This window comes from Pyrus communis, chromosome 7 (assembly GCF_041283825.1).
Source record: "Pyrus communis isolate YQ-2024b chromosome 7, ASM4128382v1, whole genome shotgun sequence".
Lineage (NCBI taxonomy): Eukaryota > Viridiplantae > Streptophyta > Magnoliopsida > Rosales > Rosaceae > Pyrus > Pyrus communis.
The window spans coordinates 27,120,988-27,139,481 of record NC_142571.1 but is presented as its reverse complement, the minus strand read 5'-3'; the positions used below and the strand labels follow the sequence as shown (position 1 = coordinate 27,139,481).

Genomic DNA, 18,494 nt, shown 5'->3' with positions numbered 1-18,494 from the left:
ATAATGTTGGCACGGGAATTAAAAGTCCAAATTTAAGAGTATCGTTAGCATTTCTCTCCTCTTCTTTTTTGTAAACAACCCCTTAAACTATTTGAATCAGTTAATTAACCCTTCATTGCCGAATTCGATGAGCTTCATCCACTTTATCATCAAGTGAGAATCACGTGCTAGTCACTTGGCAGTATTTGACTGCAAAGAAGGAAATTTCGCTGAATCTGACGATAAAGAGTTAATTGGGTAATTTAAAATAGTTCATCAAATTAATTTACTACAAAAATAATTCAACAGGACAACTTCAACTAATATAATAATTCAGAAAGTCAAATCGCAATTTACTCCAATAATTCTAATGGTGAACAACTGATGTTGCATGTCATTTTCCTGGTTAGTTGGAGGAGGAGGAGGATAAGTGCAGAACTTTGAAATACCAAGTTTTACACAAAAATTTGGGATCTGAAAATCCAATGCTAGTGGACCAAATTGTAGTTTCAACTTTCAAGCAAGGTCAAAACTATTGCCATGTCAGCCTAGCTAACCTAGCTCCCTTCCCTGTCTTTGTTTATCCAAAAAAAAAAAACACATTAAGAATGTCCGACCATGTTATTCGTAAAACATATTTATGTAAGTGTATAATTTTTGATGTTCTAATTCCACCGACAGCAATTCTGATCATAACATGTATAGTATAAGAGCTATCATAAACAAAAAGTCGTACCGATATTTCTCTACCATCCACAAAGCAAAAAATGTTTGAGTCATGCTTGTTTCTGATTTGCACATGCTAGGAGTGGGGGAAGGGAGAGTCAACTTCAACTTGTAGAAAATTGAGATTCAACAAAGAAAATGACTTATGTACATGTTATTTACTTTTATGTTTTACTTTATTTAATTGTCTAGAAAGTAAATAAAAAGAAGTTTTAACGAAACACTTACAGTACTGTTCATTTTTAACGAAAATGATATTTTTCTTCTAAAAAGTTACTTCTGGTACTATTTTGTTTTTTGTCAAATCACTCATGGTACCACTTACTTACAACACATTTTTGTTATTTTGATTAAAACTCAAAATTTTCAAGCATTTTTCATTAATTTTTCTTAAATAAAATCGTGGATATATGAAGATTATTTCCTTTAACAATAGTAATAATTCTTAATATATATATATTTTTTTATAAAAGTGGAAAGCAAGCAAAGATTTGAAACTCCCAATATGAGTTCGACTTTTAACTACGCATTTTTTGGGGTCACGACTCTATTTTAGCTTATCATTTAACATGGGGGATCAATGTACGATATCCATCATGTAACACCAGGCTGTATAAATAAGATTAACATATTATCAATTGTAACGTTATAACAGTTACATTTAATATATATATATATATATGTATGGGAAGTCTTTAAAGGAAGGGATCACCATTTTTTCATAAAAATGAGGATTAGTTGTGGGGCCCACACGACATTGAATTTTAACGATCCGAACCGTTTATTTTTTCAAGTTGCACCTCATAGATCATCCTTGCAAAATATTAGTCAAATTGGAAATATTTAAAACATCTAATTGAGTTCAAAAAAATTAACGAATACTTTATTATATAAGAAACAATGAAATTTTATCTTGATAATTAAATAGGCAAATGATTTTGGATTGAATTGAAGTTTTGCAAGGATGATCTATGAATCGAGACTTACAAATTATACGGTTCGGATCGTTGAAGTTCAATGTGGAGTAGGCCTCACACCTAGTCCCATTTTTGGAAAAAAAAGAAAAAAAAAAGATCTATTTGCATAAAGGGCCTGTATATGTATGCATAAGATATTATCTTTTTTTTTATATAAAATAAAATGATCAGACGATGGCTTCATCACAACAATCTACACCTTCGCAAATCGGGAAGAGTCGTAAAAGCATTTCAGTCTCACCCTAGCTGATACATCAACACCAGAACTTCAACAAAAAACACATTATGTGTAATACAGATATGAAATTTGTCCCTAACTACTGAAACATCATGTTATAGTTCTCATTATCCACTTACCAGCAGTCATGGCCATATTCGAATGTCGGCCTTGTAAAATAATTTACAAAGAACAAGCAAATCCATGGTCGTACATTATTGTCAGCAAATTACAACCGACACATTACACTATCCAAAGCCCCCAACTTCCAAAGCGCCAAATCTTGCCTCGCCCGCGTGCCTGCCGACCTTTAATTCTCCCGCAACAACGCGTTCCCGAATCTTAATGATACCGTCTGCTATTATTGTATGATAAAAATATTCATTTTAGACTGGCGTTATGAATTTGCTTGTCCCCTCAAAATTAATGCAATGAAAATTTGAACCCCGAATTTGACGCTGGTGCATCTGCAACCCCTCTTCCTGCCTCTCTTGTTCACCTAGCTCAATTTAATAACGTCATAACGACACCTTAACAACAACAATCTACATATTACAACGGCGCAATAACGATACTACAAATAATTCAACAACGCTGTATGACACTGTCGAAGTTTTGTGTATGACCTGATTTTATTGTTATTACAGTATCATTACGAAGTGATATTATTGTTGTTACGATGTCAAATTAAAGTATCGTTACGAAGTCACTAAATTGATTCGAGTGATGTGCAACCCATGCACACACAACCTGTAAGCATCAGAGAATTTCAGTATTTTTTTTTATTAGTATTATTAGCCTAAGATCACAAACTCTGTGTAGCAATTTTTACGTTTTTGTTTATTTTTGAAAATATATGGGAGAGAGAAGTTAGAGAGTTGTAAAACAGTGAAAAGAGAGGGAGGTAGAAAGAGAAAAAGTGGAGTAGAGAGAAGTTTATATTTTTATTTTTTAAAATTAGAGATAGGCTACGAAGACAGTTGCTCTGGTAATCGAGGGAAAGAAAAAAAATTATAATTTAGCTTGTACGATGTTACATTACTATAATTTTATTTTATAATAAAAGATCAAATTGTTTTTTTTATAATTTTTTAAAAAATAAATAAATAAATAGTGCTTGAAAGTTTTAAGTTTTAACGATAAAAATAAAATAAAATGTAAAGTAATTAGTATAAGGATTAACTTTTTAATATAAAAATATAATTTTTCGTTAAAAGTGAACAGTACTGAAAATTTTTTATTAAAATTTTTATTTTGATAATGGAGAAGAAAATTTTGTTAGTACGTAGTTTAGACTTTTATTATTATTATTTTCTGGTTCAAAATTTTAAAATATTGAGTGAAAATTCAGTTTTCTTCAGTCTCAGATTTCTTACAATTTTCCGTATCATTTCTCACTGTCGCAACCACCAACCGACGTCCCTCAACATAAAAACTCTCCTCCTTTCTTTTTGATCGGCCTCTATCCAACTTCCCCGATCGCTTCCGATTCTCTCTGTCCCGCCACCAGTTTTCTCAGTCAATGCCCGTAGCCGAACGGCGGTCATCTGCAGCCATGGAAAACGGCGTCGTAGAGAACGGTGTCTGCTCGTCGGAGTCGCCTACTGGGAGTCGCTACGTTTGGAGCTCCAAGGAGTCCGAATATTCTTCCGCTGATCATCTCGTTGTCATGGTCCATGGAATCATGGGAACGTACGATTTTTCAATTTCATATTTTAATCAATTTTTTGGGGGTGAAAATCATATAATCACGATTTGATTAGCTGTACTTTGAAATTTTCTTGATTTATCGAGAGATTGAGATGGTGTTTTGGTGATTATGCTTACTGTGATAGAGAATTTTGATTTTTTTAGCGATTTTATTGACAAGTTATATTGTTTGTATGATAAATTTGATTTCTTTAGTTAAATTGGTAGTTCTAAATCTGTATTAGTTGTACCAAGACTTTGTTTTTGGTTTGTAGTTATGTTGTTTGTATTTAAGTAACAAATGTATGCTTTCTGATTGGGCAAAGATTGCAGTTTGTTGTTTGATTTGGCGAAATCAGAAAGTATCTCCTTTGGTTGTGTGTACGTTAAAGTAGGTTTTGAGCATGACCTCCTCCAATTTGTATTTTTGAGTATTTGAATCGGTCCGTTTCTTGTACGGTAATTTCTCATGCTTGTACAATGTTGTTTTTGCATTTGCTCGTGCAGTGCCGCGGATTGGAAGTTTGGGGCGGAGCAATTTGTTAAAACACTTCCGGACAAAGTTATTATTCATTGTAAGGAACGTTCTTTTGTGTTGTGCATCCAATTTGTTTTTATATGTCCAAAGCTGGAGCTTTTTGGATTCTGATCCCCTCGCTTGTTTCTTATATTTTTGGTTCTTTTAACTTGTAAGTCAAGTTTTTTACGAGTGAAATTTGTGCAATGTTCTAAGCGATCTATTGCAGTCGGTATTTTTTGTAAAAAAATATAATGATTGTCCAATCTACTTAATTTTGGTTGAAATTTGGCTGCAGGTAGTGAACGGAATGGCTCTAGGCTGACTCTAGATGGTGTGGATGTAATGGGGGAGCGATTGGCAGAGGAGGTTTTTTTCGCCTGGTGTTTTTTTATATATTGGATCTATTTTCATTCCCAAAAAATGTATCCCCTTCCTGTTGTGTACTGTTTCTAACCAAGTTTATCAATTTTAGGTCATCGAACTGACTCGAAAAAAACCTAACCTACGAAAGATCTCATTTATTGGACATTCTGTTGGAGGATTAGTCGCAAGATATGCAATTGGGAGGCTATATAGACCCGGTCCCTCTAAAAGTGAGAATACGGAACATTCATCTCCTAATGGATGTGAAGAGGATGCAAGGAGTACATTAGCTGGCTTGGAGCCTTTGAACTTTATAACTGTTGCCACACCTCATCTTGGATCAAGGGGTAACAAGCAGGTAGCACAATTTCCTTTTAACACTTGCTCGTTCAGAATATAATTGAATTCCTAGAGTTTTGTAACATCTCAAGTTTGAGTAAGTTCTTGGCTTGTATTGGTTTGTCAAATTCTGTGGATTTATATACCGAAAAGCTTAATTAAGCAGGAGTGAAAGATGCTAGGGTGATCTTATGTTATGTCCTTAGGTGGTACTCAGTTGGTATATGCACTTGCCACTTTTTACTTATGAATTAATCCACCTTCTGTAGGTGCCATTTCTTTTTGGTGTACCTGCCTTTGAAAGACTTGCTAGTGCGGTTATTCATTTGATATTTAGGAGAACAGGTCGGCATCTTTTTCTTAATGATGACGATGATGGGAAGCCTCCACTGCTTAAACGAATGATAGAAGATTGTGATGGTTGTTATTTCATGTATGTTACTTGCATCCATATTCCAAACGTAAATTTGAGATTCAAAGTTTCTTGAGATTTCATGCATATAGATTATAGAATGACATTTGTTTTTTGTTTGACAGGTCTGCATTGCGTAGTTTTAAGCGGAGGGTGGTGTATTCAAACGTGGGCTATGACCGTATCCTATTTTCTATGATCATATTTATACCCTTTCCAATTTTTTATGTCTTATTCACATTTTGTTTTCAATAATTAATGCGATAAAGATATTGTTGGCTGGAAAACATCATGTATTAGACGTAATAGCGAACTTCCAAAGGTATTGCCATCTGCATGGTTTTACAATTGTAATCTTAAGGTCAGGTTTTCTGATTTTCATTTAAAGTGTTCGATTTTTTTGCTTATCAGTGGGAAAATACTGTTGACGAAAAATATCCGCATATTGTTTATGAAGAACACTGCAAGGCCTATGATGCTGAGCAGTGTGAGCCTGCTTCAGCAGAAGATGGTGGCTCTGGCGAGCTTGAAGGTTAACAACTCATTTCTCTTTTGTTACGAACTTTCAATAGTATCTTAATTGTCGCATTCTGTGTAAACAGAAGTTGTTGTCTATGCTTGTTGCTGTTCTGCTTGTGTTACTTCACTAATTTGCTTACATTTTATTATTACACTTCATTTCTCTTGAATCTGTCTGCGTCTGCGTGTTGCTTGCTTATTATTGGTCGTCCCTAAATAATTTATTTCTTAACACCTTTGTTTGGTGCAGAGGAACTATTGAAAGGCCTATCTCGCGTGTCTTGGGAAAAAGTAGATGTTAGTTTCCACAGCAGCAGACGGAGATTTGCTGCTCATAGTGTCATTCAGGTTTCTCTCTCTCCCTCCCTCTCCCACACACGCACACACCCGCATGCTCACACCTTACGCTAAAGAAACAAATATGCACTCTGAACATTTTACAGGTCAAAGATCAAAGCGTACATATAGAAGGTGAAGATGTCATACGCCATATAATGGATCATTTCCTTAAGTAAAACCTAATGACTGCTAGAAGAATTGACATTGCGATGTGGGCCTACTGTGTGGTTCTTCAGTTCTTTCAGTAATGCCACGCTGAGTGCAGAGAAATCCGTGATATCTGCACCGTTGAATGGTGTCTCAATGACTGGCCGAAAGAAGAATGTATCTGTATTTTATTGGTGCATTGCAGCTTGCGGCCGAAGGCATTCGGTTACTAGACCGAAAAGCTGTGCACCAAATGTGTTCAATTCAAGCAAGCGACGAGATAGAAATTTCGTATATTCGTTGTGATATGCGATGTATATGTATATGAACCAAGACCTTTATTATAAAATGCAAAATTTCCATTTCTTATTGCTACTATCTCCTCTTACTTTTTGCACTTCCTTCCGTTTATAGGAAGACAATGCAAACTCCGGTTGCATGGAATTGTATCTGTAAAGAGTTATCCATAACAGAATTATAAATAGTACAATTCATTTTCAGTGTGTCGAGAATATGATTCGGTATACAAATTGTAATAACACAATTGGTTGGAAATTTGAAGGAAAAAAAAAAAAAAAAGTTTCCAATCAATTGTATGGTGTACTGAAAAATCTCTTGTAAGTTTGTAACCAACGGTTGGAGGGGTAAATTTTTACAGGATTTTGGATGGAGAGATAAATGTTAAGAAATTTCTACGAGCCTCATGCAATTTTGAAGAAGCTTTCTTGAATCACAATGTTAATTCATGAAAATTGTTATTGGCACTCTAAAAATCTCATTCTACACTTCAAATTTTCTATATTTGAAAAGAAAAATACAGTGTAAAATGAGATTTTTAAAATACTAATAACACTTCCTTAATTCACATATACATCTTGTGACCTTTACACTTTCACGTAGTATCTTCAGTCTACTAATAATATAACATGACTATCTATTAATTAATAATAAGAGAAATTTTTCGCGTGTTGGTAATGACATACAAATATTTTTAAATATACGATGTGACTGTCAAACTGCACCTAAATTTTTTTCAATCGATGCCCAATATAGTGGTGAATTTTGTGAATAATGAGAACGTCAGGGGCTTCATCGTAATTGGGAATGAGTCCAACATGAGTCTCCCTTTACTTTGACCTAACAGGTGTCGTTTCGTAGTCAAACACCATTAACGACAATCTTCGTTTCGGATAGCCTTTACCGCAAAGGAATTCAAACGCGGCTGACCAGAACGCAGCTCCTCCCAAATATCCGCCATCGCCGCCCTCTCTCTCTCTCCGCACATCTTCAAAATCTTCGAAATCGGACGCTGAGAAAACTCCAATGGAATCCACCATTTCCTCTCCTATCTCCTCCACCAAGTCCTCACCTCTGTTATATTCGGCTTCCCATTCGCTCGGCTCCAAATCCCAATCTTTTCCTTCGCTTCCGTTGCTTCCGTCGCTTCAAACCCTCCGTTATCCGAGCTTCAAATCCAGAAGCTTCCTCGGATTTCCCTTCCGTTCGCGCCAAAACCAGCCTATCCGATCTCAGAGTTCGAATCATCAGCCGGCTAACGACGGCTTCGTCCTCTAAGACGTTCCCCACTTGACTAATTTTCTCCCTAATTTACCGGTAATCCTTACTAATTAGTAATTACCACTTTAAAAAAATCTATGCAAATTGTGTTAATTTTTTTTTTTTTTTAAATAATTGTTTTCCTGTTTTTGCAGTCATATCCAAATCCATTGAAACAAAGCCAAGCTTATGCAGTTGTCAAGTAAGTTTTGTTTGCGTCAATATTCAAAATTCTATCAATTTCATGGTATTTTTCCCTTGAAAATTAGATTTTTCAGTGACTATAATTATACAGATAATCTGTTTTATGTTGGTAGGCAAACTTTTGCGAACCCTGACGATGTGGTTGCGCAGAAAGTGAGTGGTTTTTGCAAAATCCAACTGCCAAATTTTCAATTTTGATGTTTGTCTCTTTTTTTCCGGCGTTTCTAAGATTTATACAGCCGACCCCACTTAGTAGGATAAGGCTTGATTGTTGTTGTTGTCGTCTCCTTTTTTTGTTTCGTTGCTTTTGAATAACTGCATTATGCAATGGCTCTAGGTTGTTGTTGTTCAAAAGGAGGGTCCTAGAGGGGGTGCATTTTTGATGTGCAGGACCCCGGGAAAAGGTGCATTTTTTTCATCTTCATAACCGTTCGCTTAGGGAAAATGGAACTAACATGATCTTGGTTTCTATCGGAAAATGTAACACGAGGCTGAATATTAGGTTTTTTTTCCAAGTCGGATGAAGTTCGTGCTTGCATAGTGACATGTGGGGGTTTATGCCCAGGAATCAATACTGTGATTCGGGAAATCGTATGCGGCTTGAATTACATGTATGGTGTCGAAGATATACTTGGAATTGAGATTATTTCAGTTCACAACGTTGCTAACTCTGAAACACTAGTTCTGTTAATGATTTTGAAACTTTTAAGAATATTACCAATTCAAGAATTGTAAACTTGCTGATGATGAAAACTTTCAGGGAGGGTATAGGGGATTTTATTCTAAAAATACATAGCGGTTGACACCAAAAATTGTCAACGATATTCATAAGCGTGGTGGAACCTTACTTCAAACTTCACGAGGAGGTCATGATACGAACAAGATAGTTGATAACATACAAGACCAAGGAATAAATCAGGTTGATATATTATATATGCTTTCATTTCCTGCATATTTGTGTTGGGTTGCGAAAACCCCAATAAAAGAATTGAAGTTGATGAGAGGAAGTTGTTAATATGACTTCTAGGTATACATAATCGGAGGTGATGGCACCCAAAAAGGAGCTGATATGATATACAAGGTGAACATAGTCTATATAAGATGAATCCATTTCCTTGTCGCAGCATGTTCTGACATTAGCATGTTTTGTCAAGGAAGTTGAGAAACGTGGTCTTCAAGTCGCATTGGCTGGGATCCCTGAGACAGTTCATAATGATATCGCTGTAAGTTCTATCGTTCACAATGATTTGCATTTCGTAGTATCATTATCCTGTTAACTTCTGCAAGCTGCAATAAAATTTTGATGCCACTTTTGAATTTGGAAAGGTCACAAACACAATATGAGTACTCTAAATCCTCATGAGCAACATATTTTTGGTCAAGTGGGTCATTAATCTACCTGTATGATTTTTTTTTTTTTTTTTTTTTTTTTTAAATTTGGCTTTAGGTGATAGACAAATCATTTGGTTTCAATGCTGCTGTTGAAGAAGCACAGAGAGCGATTAACGCTGCACATGTTGAGGTTGAAAGTGTGGAAAATGGAGTTGGAATTCTCAAACTCAGGGGCAAACAGAGTGGCATGTGTCTTTTAATGATATAACGAAAGACATACTTTCATTTTTCACCTTTCTTTATCATCTTATGTGAGATGAAGAATGGTGTGCATGGATTTATTTATACGTCTCTGGTATTTGGTTTCACAACTTTTTGCCTGTACTTAATAAACTTCTCTTCTGTAGGTTTAATTTCTTTATATGCAACTTTTGGCAAGTCGGGATGTGATAATTCAGTAATTCAAATATATGAAACTAATTGTATGTGCATTCCAGTGTAATTCAGTAATTCAAAATATTGAATCTGAGGGAGTGTTCGGTTAGCCCGTGTTCTATATGGCGGACGAGGGTTTGCACATTGTCCTAGAGACTATACAGTCATATTTGGAAATGAATTGATTTTAATTTGGACTAGCACCATCTTCAATGGTATTTAACATCTGTTCTCTGTAAAATGAAATATGCTTCAACTGTTAAGAACACGCTCATAGTTTAATTGTTATTGCTCGAAAGAAGTATAAAGCAAGTAGTAACTTAACTTCTATAAGAACTCTCAATAGGCTTTTGGATATAACAGGATTGCTGCTTGATTCCAGAATCTCCTTTCTATTTGGAAGGCCGCGGTGCGCTTTTTGAATTTGTTGAAGAGCAGCTTAAAAAAAATGGACATGTGGTTATTGTGTTAGCAGAAGGAGCAGGACGGGAGTATGTTGCACGGGAGATAAATGCGGTAGATGGGAAAGATGCATCAGGAAATAAGCTACTCCTGGATGTTGGTCTGTGGCTAACCCAAAAGATTAAGGTGTAATACAAACTGTCAATAATATTTTGAGTAGTTTTTAGACACTTCTTTTTCCTTGATGTACATTGTAAGCAGTTTTTTCTGCTATAGTTTCTTCTTGTTATCATCAAATAGTTGCGATTCAGTTACTGTTTATATATTACATGTCACAGGATCGTTTTACAAAAGTTCCGAAGATGGCGATAAATATGAAATATATAGGTACAATTTTGAGCTATTTGTAGAAACTAGAAAGTTTCTGAGCACATATATGATTATCTTCTTCTCTACAGATCCCACATATATGATTCGAGCTATCCCAAGTAATGCATCGGACAATATTTACTGCACTCTTCTTGCTCATAGTGCTGTTCATGGGGCCATGGCAGGATTCAGCGGTTTCAGTCACGCCTGTAAGCAGTAAACATGCTTATATTCCAATTGCTGTAAGTACTTCCCCTGCTCCATTTGTTCCAATTGGGTAGTTTTGGCTCAAGTTGTTTTTTTAACTGCATTTCTTTTCTTCATTTGATTTCTGAGTTAATATTTTAGGACCGGTAGAAGCTTTTGACAACTAGATGCAAGCCTGATTTTGCAGTAGCATGCATGAAAGTAACTATAAAAGATTGAATTTAAGGTCTGTTGAAACAACAATATGAATCCGAGGCTAATAGTTATTAATCAGGAAGCTAGTGTATTGTTGTGGGTCGAATATGTTGATAAAGTTGGTGGTGTATGGTTATGATTCACTAAAAGATGGGAAGTGTATGGTTATGAACGGAATATGTGGTATTGCAGCGTGTGACAGAAAAGCAAAACACAGTAATCTTGACAGATCGGATGTGGGCTAGACTTCTTGCATCGACGAACCAGCCTAGTTTCTTGGATGACGGTGAGGTGCAAGACAAAGTTGATGAGGAGGATGTTGATTTGATAAAGAACAAAATGATAGCTACTTCTTCATAAATTTATTTAGTGGGGCTCTCAGTTCGTTCAAGTGGACAGCACAACGCAACATTGGAATTATGCCAACAGGTACGTTATTCAGACAATTCGTGATATTTTCACTGCCCAAATTTCCTTGCAGCATGAAACTTGCTAAGTTTTTTTGCTTTGTGCGAGAACACAATATAGAATAATGGCACCTAGAAGTGTTGTAGCAGGGATTTTTAGAGTAGACAACAACCATACTAAATTTTTCTCTGGTCTCTGGAAGAGAGGCTTTTGCTGTAAATTTGTTCTACTTCCCTTAACTCGAAGTAGTAAAAATGCTCAGAACAAAGGAACTTAGCCTCCTTTCGGGTTATTCTAAGAACGTTTCTTTCCTTTTGTAGGTCCGGGCGTATCTAAGTTGGCTAGGGCTGTCCATCCTCATCCAAGTTCCCTAGCTCAAATCTTTCTCCATGTATTTTAGATTAGATTATAATATCTTTCTTTTTGTGGTGTAGGGTTATTGTTTAGCATCATTTTTGGACACTGATCCGTTTCAAACCTTCGGGATAAGGTGACGGCAACAACAACAACAAAGTCGACAAATAATATCTCGTGTCCTGCTTATCTTAAAGTTTCAACTTGCGAAGTTCCATCATGGACCCCAAATTAAACTTTAAGTTCCATCCAAGTTGCATAAATTGGTTGTCGTTTATTTCTGAGTTGTGTACCAGTGCAAATTAGGAATCTTGTACGGAACATGGAGACAATTCCAAGGTCGAAGTAATCGGATTACGTGTCTGTGCAGCCGAACTCTGGACTCGAACTCCGTTGTGTCTTGCATCATTCAGGTCCACCCACGATCCCATCCGTTGTGAGGTGTGCCGTATGGGTTGTTCACAGCGAGTCCACCACTAACCGCACCTACATCGGGTCTCATGTTGTCCGTAGAAATAAGTTAAGAAAAGTCAATAATCCCAAAAGAAATGTCAAAGCGATATTCTGGAGGGAGTCAATCAAAGGACTTCGGGTCCTTGAGTAGGCTCTTAATCAACTAAATTACAAGATTTTAACTTTTTTAAATCAGGTCAAATATATGTAGACATCGAGTGAACGGTTCAGTGCCCCGTGTTGGGAGCTATACGGATGTAGTTCCAGAAGCTAGATCAACAGCATGACACCGGCATTTAGGAAACTGTCAGGGTTTCTACTAATGACCTCACACCTTGCCATTTAAAACAATTTTGATGTCAAACACAACAACTTAGGATTGTATATGAATTGCACACGATTATTTGGTTTAGTGATATTCAGTCTTCATTTTTGTTGGACGAAGTGATAAGTTGACTATTAATCAAGAAAGATAAAACCTGACGTTGGTGAAACACACGAAGGTGGCACAATGATGGTAAGAAAAAGGTTGAAATGCGTCTATGAATTTTCCCGTTCTTCGAAAGGGCAGACTACAAATGCAACAACTAAAGATTGTATAATAAGGAAGAGGATCTAGTCCAGATCTCTCCTATAAAGGCCTAGGATCAAGTCTAGGCCGTTGAAATTTGATCAAACGGCTATCATTCTAATAGTTATAATAATTGTAGACGTTGGATCAAATTTCAACTGTCCGAATCACTTGATCATAAGCCTTTGATGGGAGAGATCCGGACTGAATCATTTTCCGTATGGTAAGCACACATTGCATTAATTCTAATTATTCTCTGTTTTCACTCTCATTTTCCATCTTACAAACAACCTATTATTATTATTATTATTATTAAATTTGTACATACATTTTATCCTTCCAGTATTTCATACGGTAGAATATTACAGACCATGCATATAGTGAATCAGTAAATCCGTCCTCCAATCATATTCTAACACATCGGCAGAGGAGGATCCTGAGATTAACACAGCTCCTTCAAGCACCTTCTCCTTCCCAAAGCACCCAACCTTGAAGCTCCAATTCTTCAGTCTCTGCTACCTCCTCCTGCTTCACCGATCTCCTCCTCTTCCGCGCCGTGTTCACCGGCGGTTCCGACACTCCGGCCTCCAACGGAAAATTCAGTATTGCTTTCCTACCCCTCAGCTTAAATGCTGCACAATCATAGGCCTTGGCAGCATCAACATCAGTGTCAAATGTCCCTAGCCAAACCCGAGTACCTTTCCGAGCCGGATCACGTATCTCCGCGGCGAATTTTCCCCACGGCCTCCGCCGGACTCCCCTGTAATGCCTTAACGCATCACCAGGGCCTGAAACTTGTTGTAATTCATCTTTTGGACCGGGATTTTGAGAAGTACTATTTTTTCTCTTTGGTGAGCTCAAATTCAGGGGCTCTGCTTCCATGGATGGTAAGTTAACGATTTCGGGTTTCGTTTCGGAAGTTGAGAAGTGAGGGCTGTGGTGATTAGGGTTTGAAATGGGGGAGCTGGGCCCTGATTCAGAGAGGGACGAGTACTCTGGCTTGACTGGTTGGAATTGGAAATTGAGATGAGAAATGAAGGAATCTGTGAAGGTGAAGTCTCCTAAGAGGTATTGGCGGATGAGCTCAAGCGTTGAATCATCTTGTTCTTCATGTGCTGGCATGTTGAAGTGAGAGCAGAAGGGGAAGCTAATTGCCATGCATGGAAAGGATATGGATGATATGTTTCTAATTTTAGAAATAATATTTGATGATTTTTGGGGTGAGAAAGTGCGGAAATTTATATAGGAAATATCACTTGTTTTTTTGTTTCTTAGGAATCACCATCCACCTTTCAACGTAATAGGGGCACCCCTATTAAATCCAATGGTCTTATCCTTTCTTCTCAATAACCAATGATTATGATAACGAAAAACGCATTCGATTTTTAGTTACAACCAAATATGGCATGTTAGTTAAAGTAGTGTGCTCGTCCTTATACTTCAGTTTGAATTCTCTTTTTGTAAGTGTTAGAGGAGTTTAAAATATTAGATAAATAAAACGTGACAGTAAGAAATTATCCTTTTGCACTCTAGTTTGAATATAACTTCCGATAAGTTGCAATAGTTTAAGACATCATTGTTTGCAAAATGCAAACCATAATACTGCACTGCTAGCTACATTGCACTAGAGTTCGAATCTGCTTCTTTAAAATATAAAAGCGACCTCAAGTTAATAATGCTCCTCGCTTTGTTAGAGTTGGAGGAGGGGGAACATGGCATGATAAAAAATAAATTAAATTTTTTAGAGCAGCCCACGGTTTTGTTAACTTCCAGCTGCGTGTTATCCAACTTGCTACTTGATTGCAACTAGGCATGAAGCAGTTGTTGTATTAGGGCTCGTCAGCAGCCAGCAAAGACATGAACAAGTTTTGCAACTAGTGATAACTGCAGGGGTCCCTCCCATGCAACTAACGCATGATGTCGATGTTTCACTGTCGCTTCCACCACGGTAGGCATCTCAGCAACTTGCGAGCAGAGCCCTCTAAGTCTCCTCTACCAAATTGAAAGACAAAGAAGAGATGACCTACCTTATAAGATATTTCAGTGCTCGCATGAGCTGGTTTTGATCTTGACAAATTGAAGGATTATAGAACTTTACTGTATTTTTTTCTTTCACTAGAGAGCTTTGTCCTTTTAAGTGGTTGAAAACATCCAGTACTGCATTTGAGGTTTTTGTTCGAATTTTCCTTTGCCCGCTATTACTTGCAACGAATAACAAAAATATTGGCTTTTTAGTCAAAATGGTTTTTGAAATTGACATAACTTCTCACTTTGGTCCCTGAGTTTGTCCACTATCAATCATTTTTGTCATTTCGCGGAAAATTTCTGTTAAATAAGAAAGATAATGACAAAAATACCCTTAATTTTTGTCAAATCATTTTGGCCCATTGTTTATTAAATTGAAGATATTTTTGTCATTTTGGTCATTATTTAACAGAAATCTTTCACATGATGACCAAAATGATTGGCGGTGGACAAAACTCAGGGACCACTTCTATTGATTTCAAATCTCAGAAACCAAAGTGAGGAGTTATACCAATCTCAGAGACCATTTTGATTATAATGGCAACAATATTGTTGAATGTCAACCTCTATTGTATAACATTAATGACATGTTGCATCCATTTGTATTTAGGATTAATTACACTAATCGTTTGATCTAGATATTTTATTTTGGGTCAAAAGTTTGAACTAAGATATGAACCCTTATGTGATTCAACATACTACACATTTCACTTGTATATGAACCGTAGAGAAAAGTAAACACCAAAGCTTAACCGTATGCCGTTCGATGTATATGACGTCTCCATTTGTACATCAAGCTTGCCATCTCTTTCTACACTTATTAAACTATGTCAATTCAATTAAATATATATTTCACTTAAGTCGACTAAACCATACGAAAAAGAATCTGCATGTCACCGAGTATGTACTCTTTCTCTCTAAACGCACAACTCCGTCGCATTCTCACAGTAATGAGTACATAACCGACTTATGTGAAAGTATTTGTCACGTTGCCCCAAATAAAGACAAAAATGGCTTGGACATACACAGTAGGTTAGCAATTGGAATCAATGTTAACTTGGACGTCTAAGTTTATATAATAATCGCTAAGTTCATTGTGAGGTTAAACTCACTTCCCATCTCTTTTAGTATAGATAATATCGTTTGTTCAAAAAAAATTTATATAATAATCAATGTCGGTAACACGTTTTCGATTGTCTAAACACCTTTATAAATCATGTTTTGTGATTAATCTATAGCTGTCATGCATATTCATATCAGTTTATAATTAACAAGTTAATTATTCCTTAAACAACACATAAAACCCATTGGAGATCAACAAGCCATCAGATGTGGAGCCTCGCCTACGGAAAATATCATTATCCTTAACAAGATAATATTATGAACTTAAGAACATTAGTGGAGTACGCTGCGTTTGACTCTCAAAACTATTACCCCAATTAAATTTACCTCTTGATTGATTGATTGTTTTTGGTAAATTAATTTTCTGAACTATTTGAAATTAACCAATTAACTTCTCATCGACATATTGGATGAAATTTTATTGACATTGTCGGCAAATACTGACACGTGATTAGCACTTGATTACTCTTGAGAGTAAAGTCATGCTAGTATCTCATGACAAAGTAAATGAAATTTTATCGAATATGTGAGGAGTTAATTGGCTTATTTTAAATTGATTTACAAAAAAATAGTTCATGAAGTCAAAATTCAAAGGGTAATGCTAAGAATAGCAAATTTAAAAATCAAATGGCGTAGTTGTAAATGATTAAATTATTAATTATCGATTAATGTGCTAATTTTTTATTGATGATACGTCATTTGATTTAAGAATTTAATTTTTCTAACATTATCTAATTTCAAATATAGTAACAATGCTGAGGTCAAATGTCAGTGTAATGAACAGTCTCCAATGACTTTAAAACCCTAAAATATGAATATATTATACTTGCAGAGTTACAGGTTGCGCGCACGCAAGATTCTCTTCCTTTATCCCTATCCGATTTCCTTTTCTATTTTAATTTTGTTTTTCATCTTATCATTTTTATATATAAAAAAAATTAATATAAAATATTAACGTGATTTAATTGTAATTATTTAAATAAATAAAAAATTAAGATACAAGAGAATCATTAATGAAATTAATGGAGAGTTCATACAAAATTGCATTTCATTATATAAAGATTAAAGGAATAAATAAACAAATCAAATTAAAAAAAAAAATATATGAGTTCTTCCAATACATGCTGGTCTGAACTATTTACATTACCCCGTTTTTGCTGCTTTTTTGCAGATGGACGATTCAAATTTAAACTCTGGCGATCAAAGAATGATACCCAAAAAATTAAAAATTCAAATAACCATGAGCGGAGGATATCCCAAGAAATTGGGGTGAGGAGATAACGGAGACAGAGGAGGCACACTGAAAATCCCCTGTTCGGTTTCTTTGCTCATATCCCAAACCGCCGCCCAACTTGACGGTGTTAATGGGCAAACGGCGGTCGAAACTCTCTCTTGGGCGGAGTTTTTCATCTCCTGAACATCCTCCTCTTTCTTTATCTCTTTGTTTCTGATCATCTCACCAGAATTCTCATGAATTTCAGTGCTATGTTCTCTCCTCCTTTTCCTGCTGGCCAGCAGAGGATGATCGGCTGGGAGTTCTGCTGATCTTCCAGCTTCAAGTGGAAAGTTGAGAATTGCTTTGCTTCCACGCAGATTGAAAGCAGCAACGTCGTAAGCTTTGGCCGCTTCAACGGCGGTGTCGAAGGTTCCGAGCCAAACCCGGGAACCCCTTCTGTTTGGGTCACGAATCTCCGCCGCGTACTTTCCCCACGGCCTTCTCCTCACACCCCTGTAGTGCCTTGCAGCAGCTTCAACCATAGTGGAAGTGTTCGATGTGTTTTGATCTTCATCAGCAGAAGAAGAAGACAGAGGTGGTGGGGATGGAATTGTCACGTTTATGGGGGGCTTGCGGTGGCTGAGAGTCGAGTGTTTTGGTGGTTTTGGGTGGGAGATTTGGGGTTTGGTTTCGAATTGGGTGTCTTGATCAATTTCTGGGACTAAGTAATCAGAGATTTTGAAATATTGGTCAGTAGACTCACTACCACCGTTGGTAAAGGGTGATTGGGCAATTTCATCTTGTTGGGGGACAGAGGTGCAAAGGTCGAGACTAGCGATGAAGCTATCCATTGTGGTAAATTCATTCAGAAGGTGTTGCCCAATCAGCTCCAGAGCTGAAGCTTCTGATGCCATTTTAGAAACTCGAAACAGAAGCAGTTTCAAACGAGCTCTTAGAAACTTCGAAAACACCAAAAGAAGTGAAGAGTAGAAGTGTTGAGAGTGGGATGGAGGAGTGTGTAGATTTGAATGAATATATATAAGGGGGGAAGGGAAGATTGGGAAGATTGTGTTCAAAGGGGGAAAGTGTGAGGCCCTTCACAGTGGCTTCCAAGATAGAGCTAGGAAACATCGTCCGGCCGCTTTGGCGGCATAAGCAACCAAAATCAGTGGACTTTGGACTCGTAGTATTTTCAAAAGGGTCCACGTTTTCAATTACTTTGCTTCCAGGCTACTTCCAGAGCCACTTTAATAAAGCCCAATTACTTTGCTGCGCTTGTACTCTTAGAGCAACTCCACCTGAAAGGCTCTTAGAGCCAGAGCAAGGACAAGTCAATTGCCCAAAACCCACTAAAGACTTTTTAGTGGCCCAAAAATGGAGGCTGGCGGCTCCACCAAGCCCGTGCACTTGTGCCTAC

The 18,494-nt window shown here is 36.7% G+C and overlaps 4 protein-coding genes across 4 annotated transcripts; 2 read left to right on the top strand and 2 right to left on the bottom strand.

Annotated features, from left to right (window-relative positions):
- Positions 1-3,213: 3,213 nt before the first annotated feature.
- LOC137734709 (lipid droplet phospholipase 1) lies at positions 3,214-6,596 on the top strand. The gene is made up of 10 exons (XM_068473973.2): positions 3,214-3,591; positions 4,096-4,163; positions 4,404-4,474; positions 4,581-4,829; positions 5,080-5,243; positions 5,348-5,403; positions 5,492-5,544; positions 5,634-5,754; positions 5,992-6,089; positions 6,185-6,596. Exons 1-10 carry the CDS (start codon positions 3,422-3,424, stop codon positions 6,254-6,256), a joined length of 1,122 nt encoding a protein of 373 aa, XP_068330074.2. The 5' UTR covers positions 3,214-3,421; the 3' UTR covers positions 6,257-6,596.
- Positions 6,597-7,384: 788 nt separating this feature from the next.
- LOC137733815 (ATP-dependent 6-phosphofructokinase 4, chloroplastic) lies at positions 7,385-11,886 on the top strand. Its single transcript, XM_088696788.1, is given in 12 exon segments — positions 7,385-7,841; positions 7,940-7,986; positions 8,102-8,141; positions 8,749-8,907; positions 9,016-9,069; positions 9,143-9,211; positions 10,119-10,343; positions 10,496-10,544; positions 10,616-10,733; positions 10,735-10,768; positions 11,121-11,357; positions 11,657-11,886. Coding segments are annotated over 7 exon segments (675 nt in total). The 5' UTR covers positions 7,385-7,841; positions 7,940-7,986; positions 8,102-8,141; positions 8,749-8,907; positions 9,016-9,057; the 3' UTR covers positions 11,289-11,357; positions 11,657-11,886.
- A 1,108-nt stretch (positions 11,887-12,994) lies between these two features.
- On the bottom strand, positions 12,995-13,988 carry LOC137733816 (ethylene-responsive transcription factor ERF106). The gene has a single exon (XM_068473011.2). The coding sequence runs from the start codon at positions 13,870-13,872 to the stop codon at positions 13,171-13,173; it is 702 nt and encodes a 233-aa protein (XP_068329112.2). The 5' UTR covers positions 13,873-13,988; the 3' UTR covers positions 12,995-13,170.
- Positions 13,989-16,891: 2,903 nt separating this feature from the next.
- On the bottom strand, positions 16,892-18,131 carry LOC137734981 (ethylene-responsive transcription factor ERF105). Its single transcript, XM_068474328.2, has one exon. The coding sequence runs from the start codon at positions 17,989-17,991 to the stop codon at positions 17,092-17,094; it is 900 nt and encodes a 299-aa protein (XP_068330429.2). The 5' UTR covers positions 17,992-18,131; the 3' UTR covers positions 16,892-17,091.
- Between the last annotated feature and the right edge of the window lie 363 nt (positions 18,132-18,494).

Coding starts and splice junctions, on each gene's coding strand:
- LOC137734709 (XM_068473973.2), top strand. CDS start 3,422: ATGCCCGTAGCCGAACGGCGGTCATCTGCAGCCATGGAAAACGGCGTC. Junction 3,592..4,095: donor GTCCATGGAATCATGGGAAC/GTACGATTTTTC, acceptor TTGCTCGTGCAG/TGCCGCGGATTGGAAGTTTG. Junction 6,090..6,184: donor CTGCTCATAGTGTCATTCAG/GTTTCTCTCTCT, acceptor AACATTTTACAG/GTCAAAGATCAAAGCGTACA.
- LOC137733816 (XM_068473011.2), bottom strand. CDS start 13,872: ATGGCAATTAGCTTCCCCTTCTGCTCTCACTTCAACATGCCAGCACAT.
- LOC137734981 (XM_068474328.2), bottom strand. CDS start 17,991: ATGGCATCAGAAGCTTCAGCTCTGGAGCTGATTGGGCAACACCTTCTG.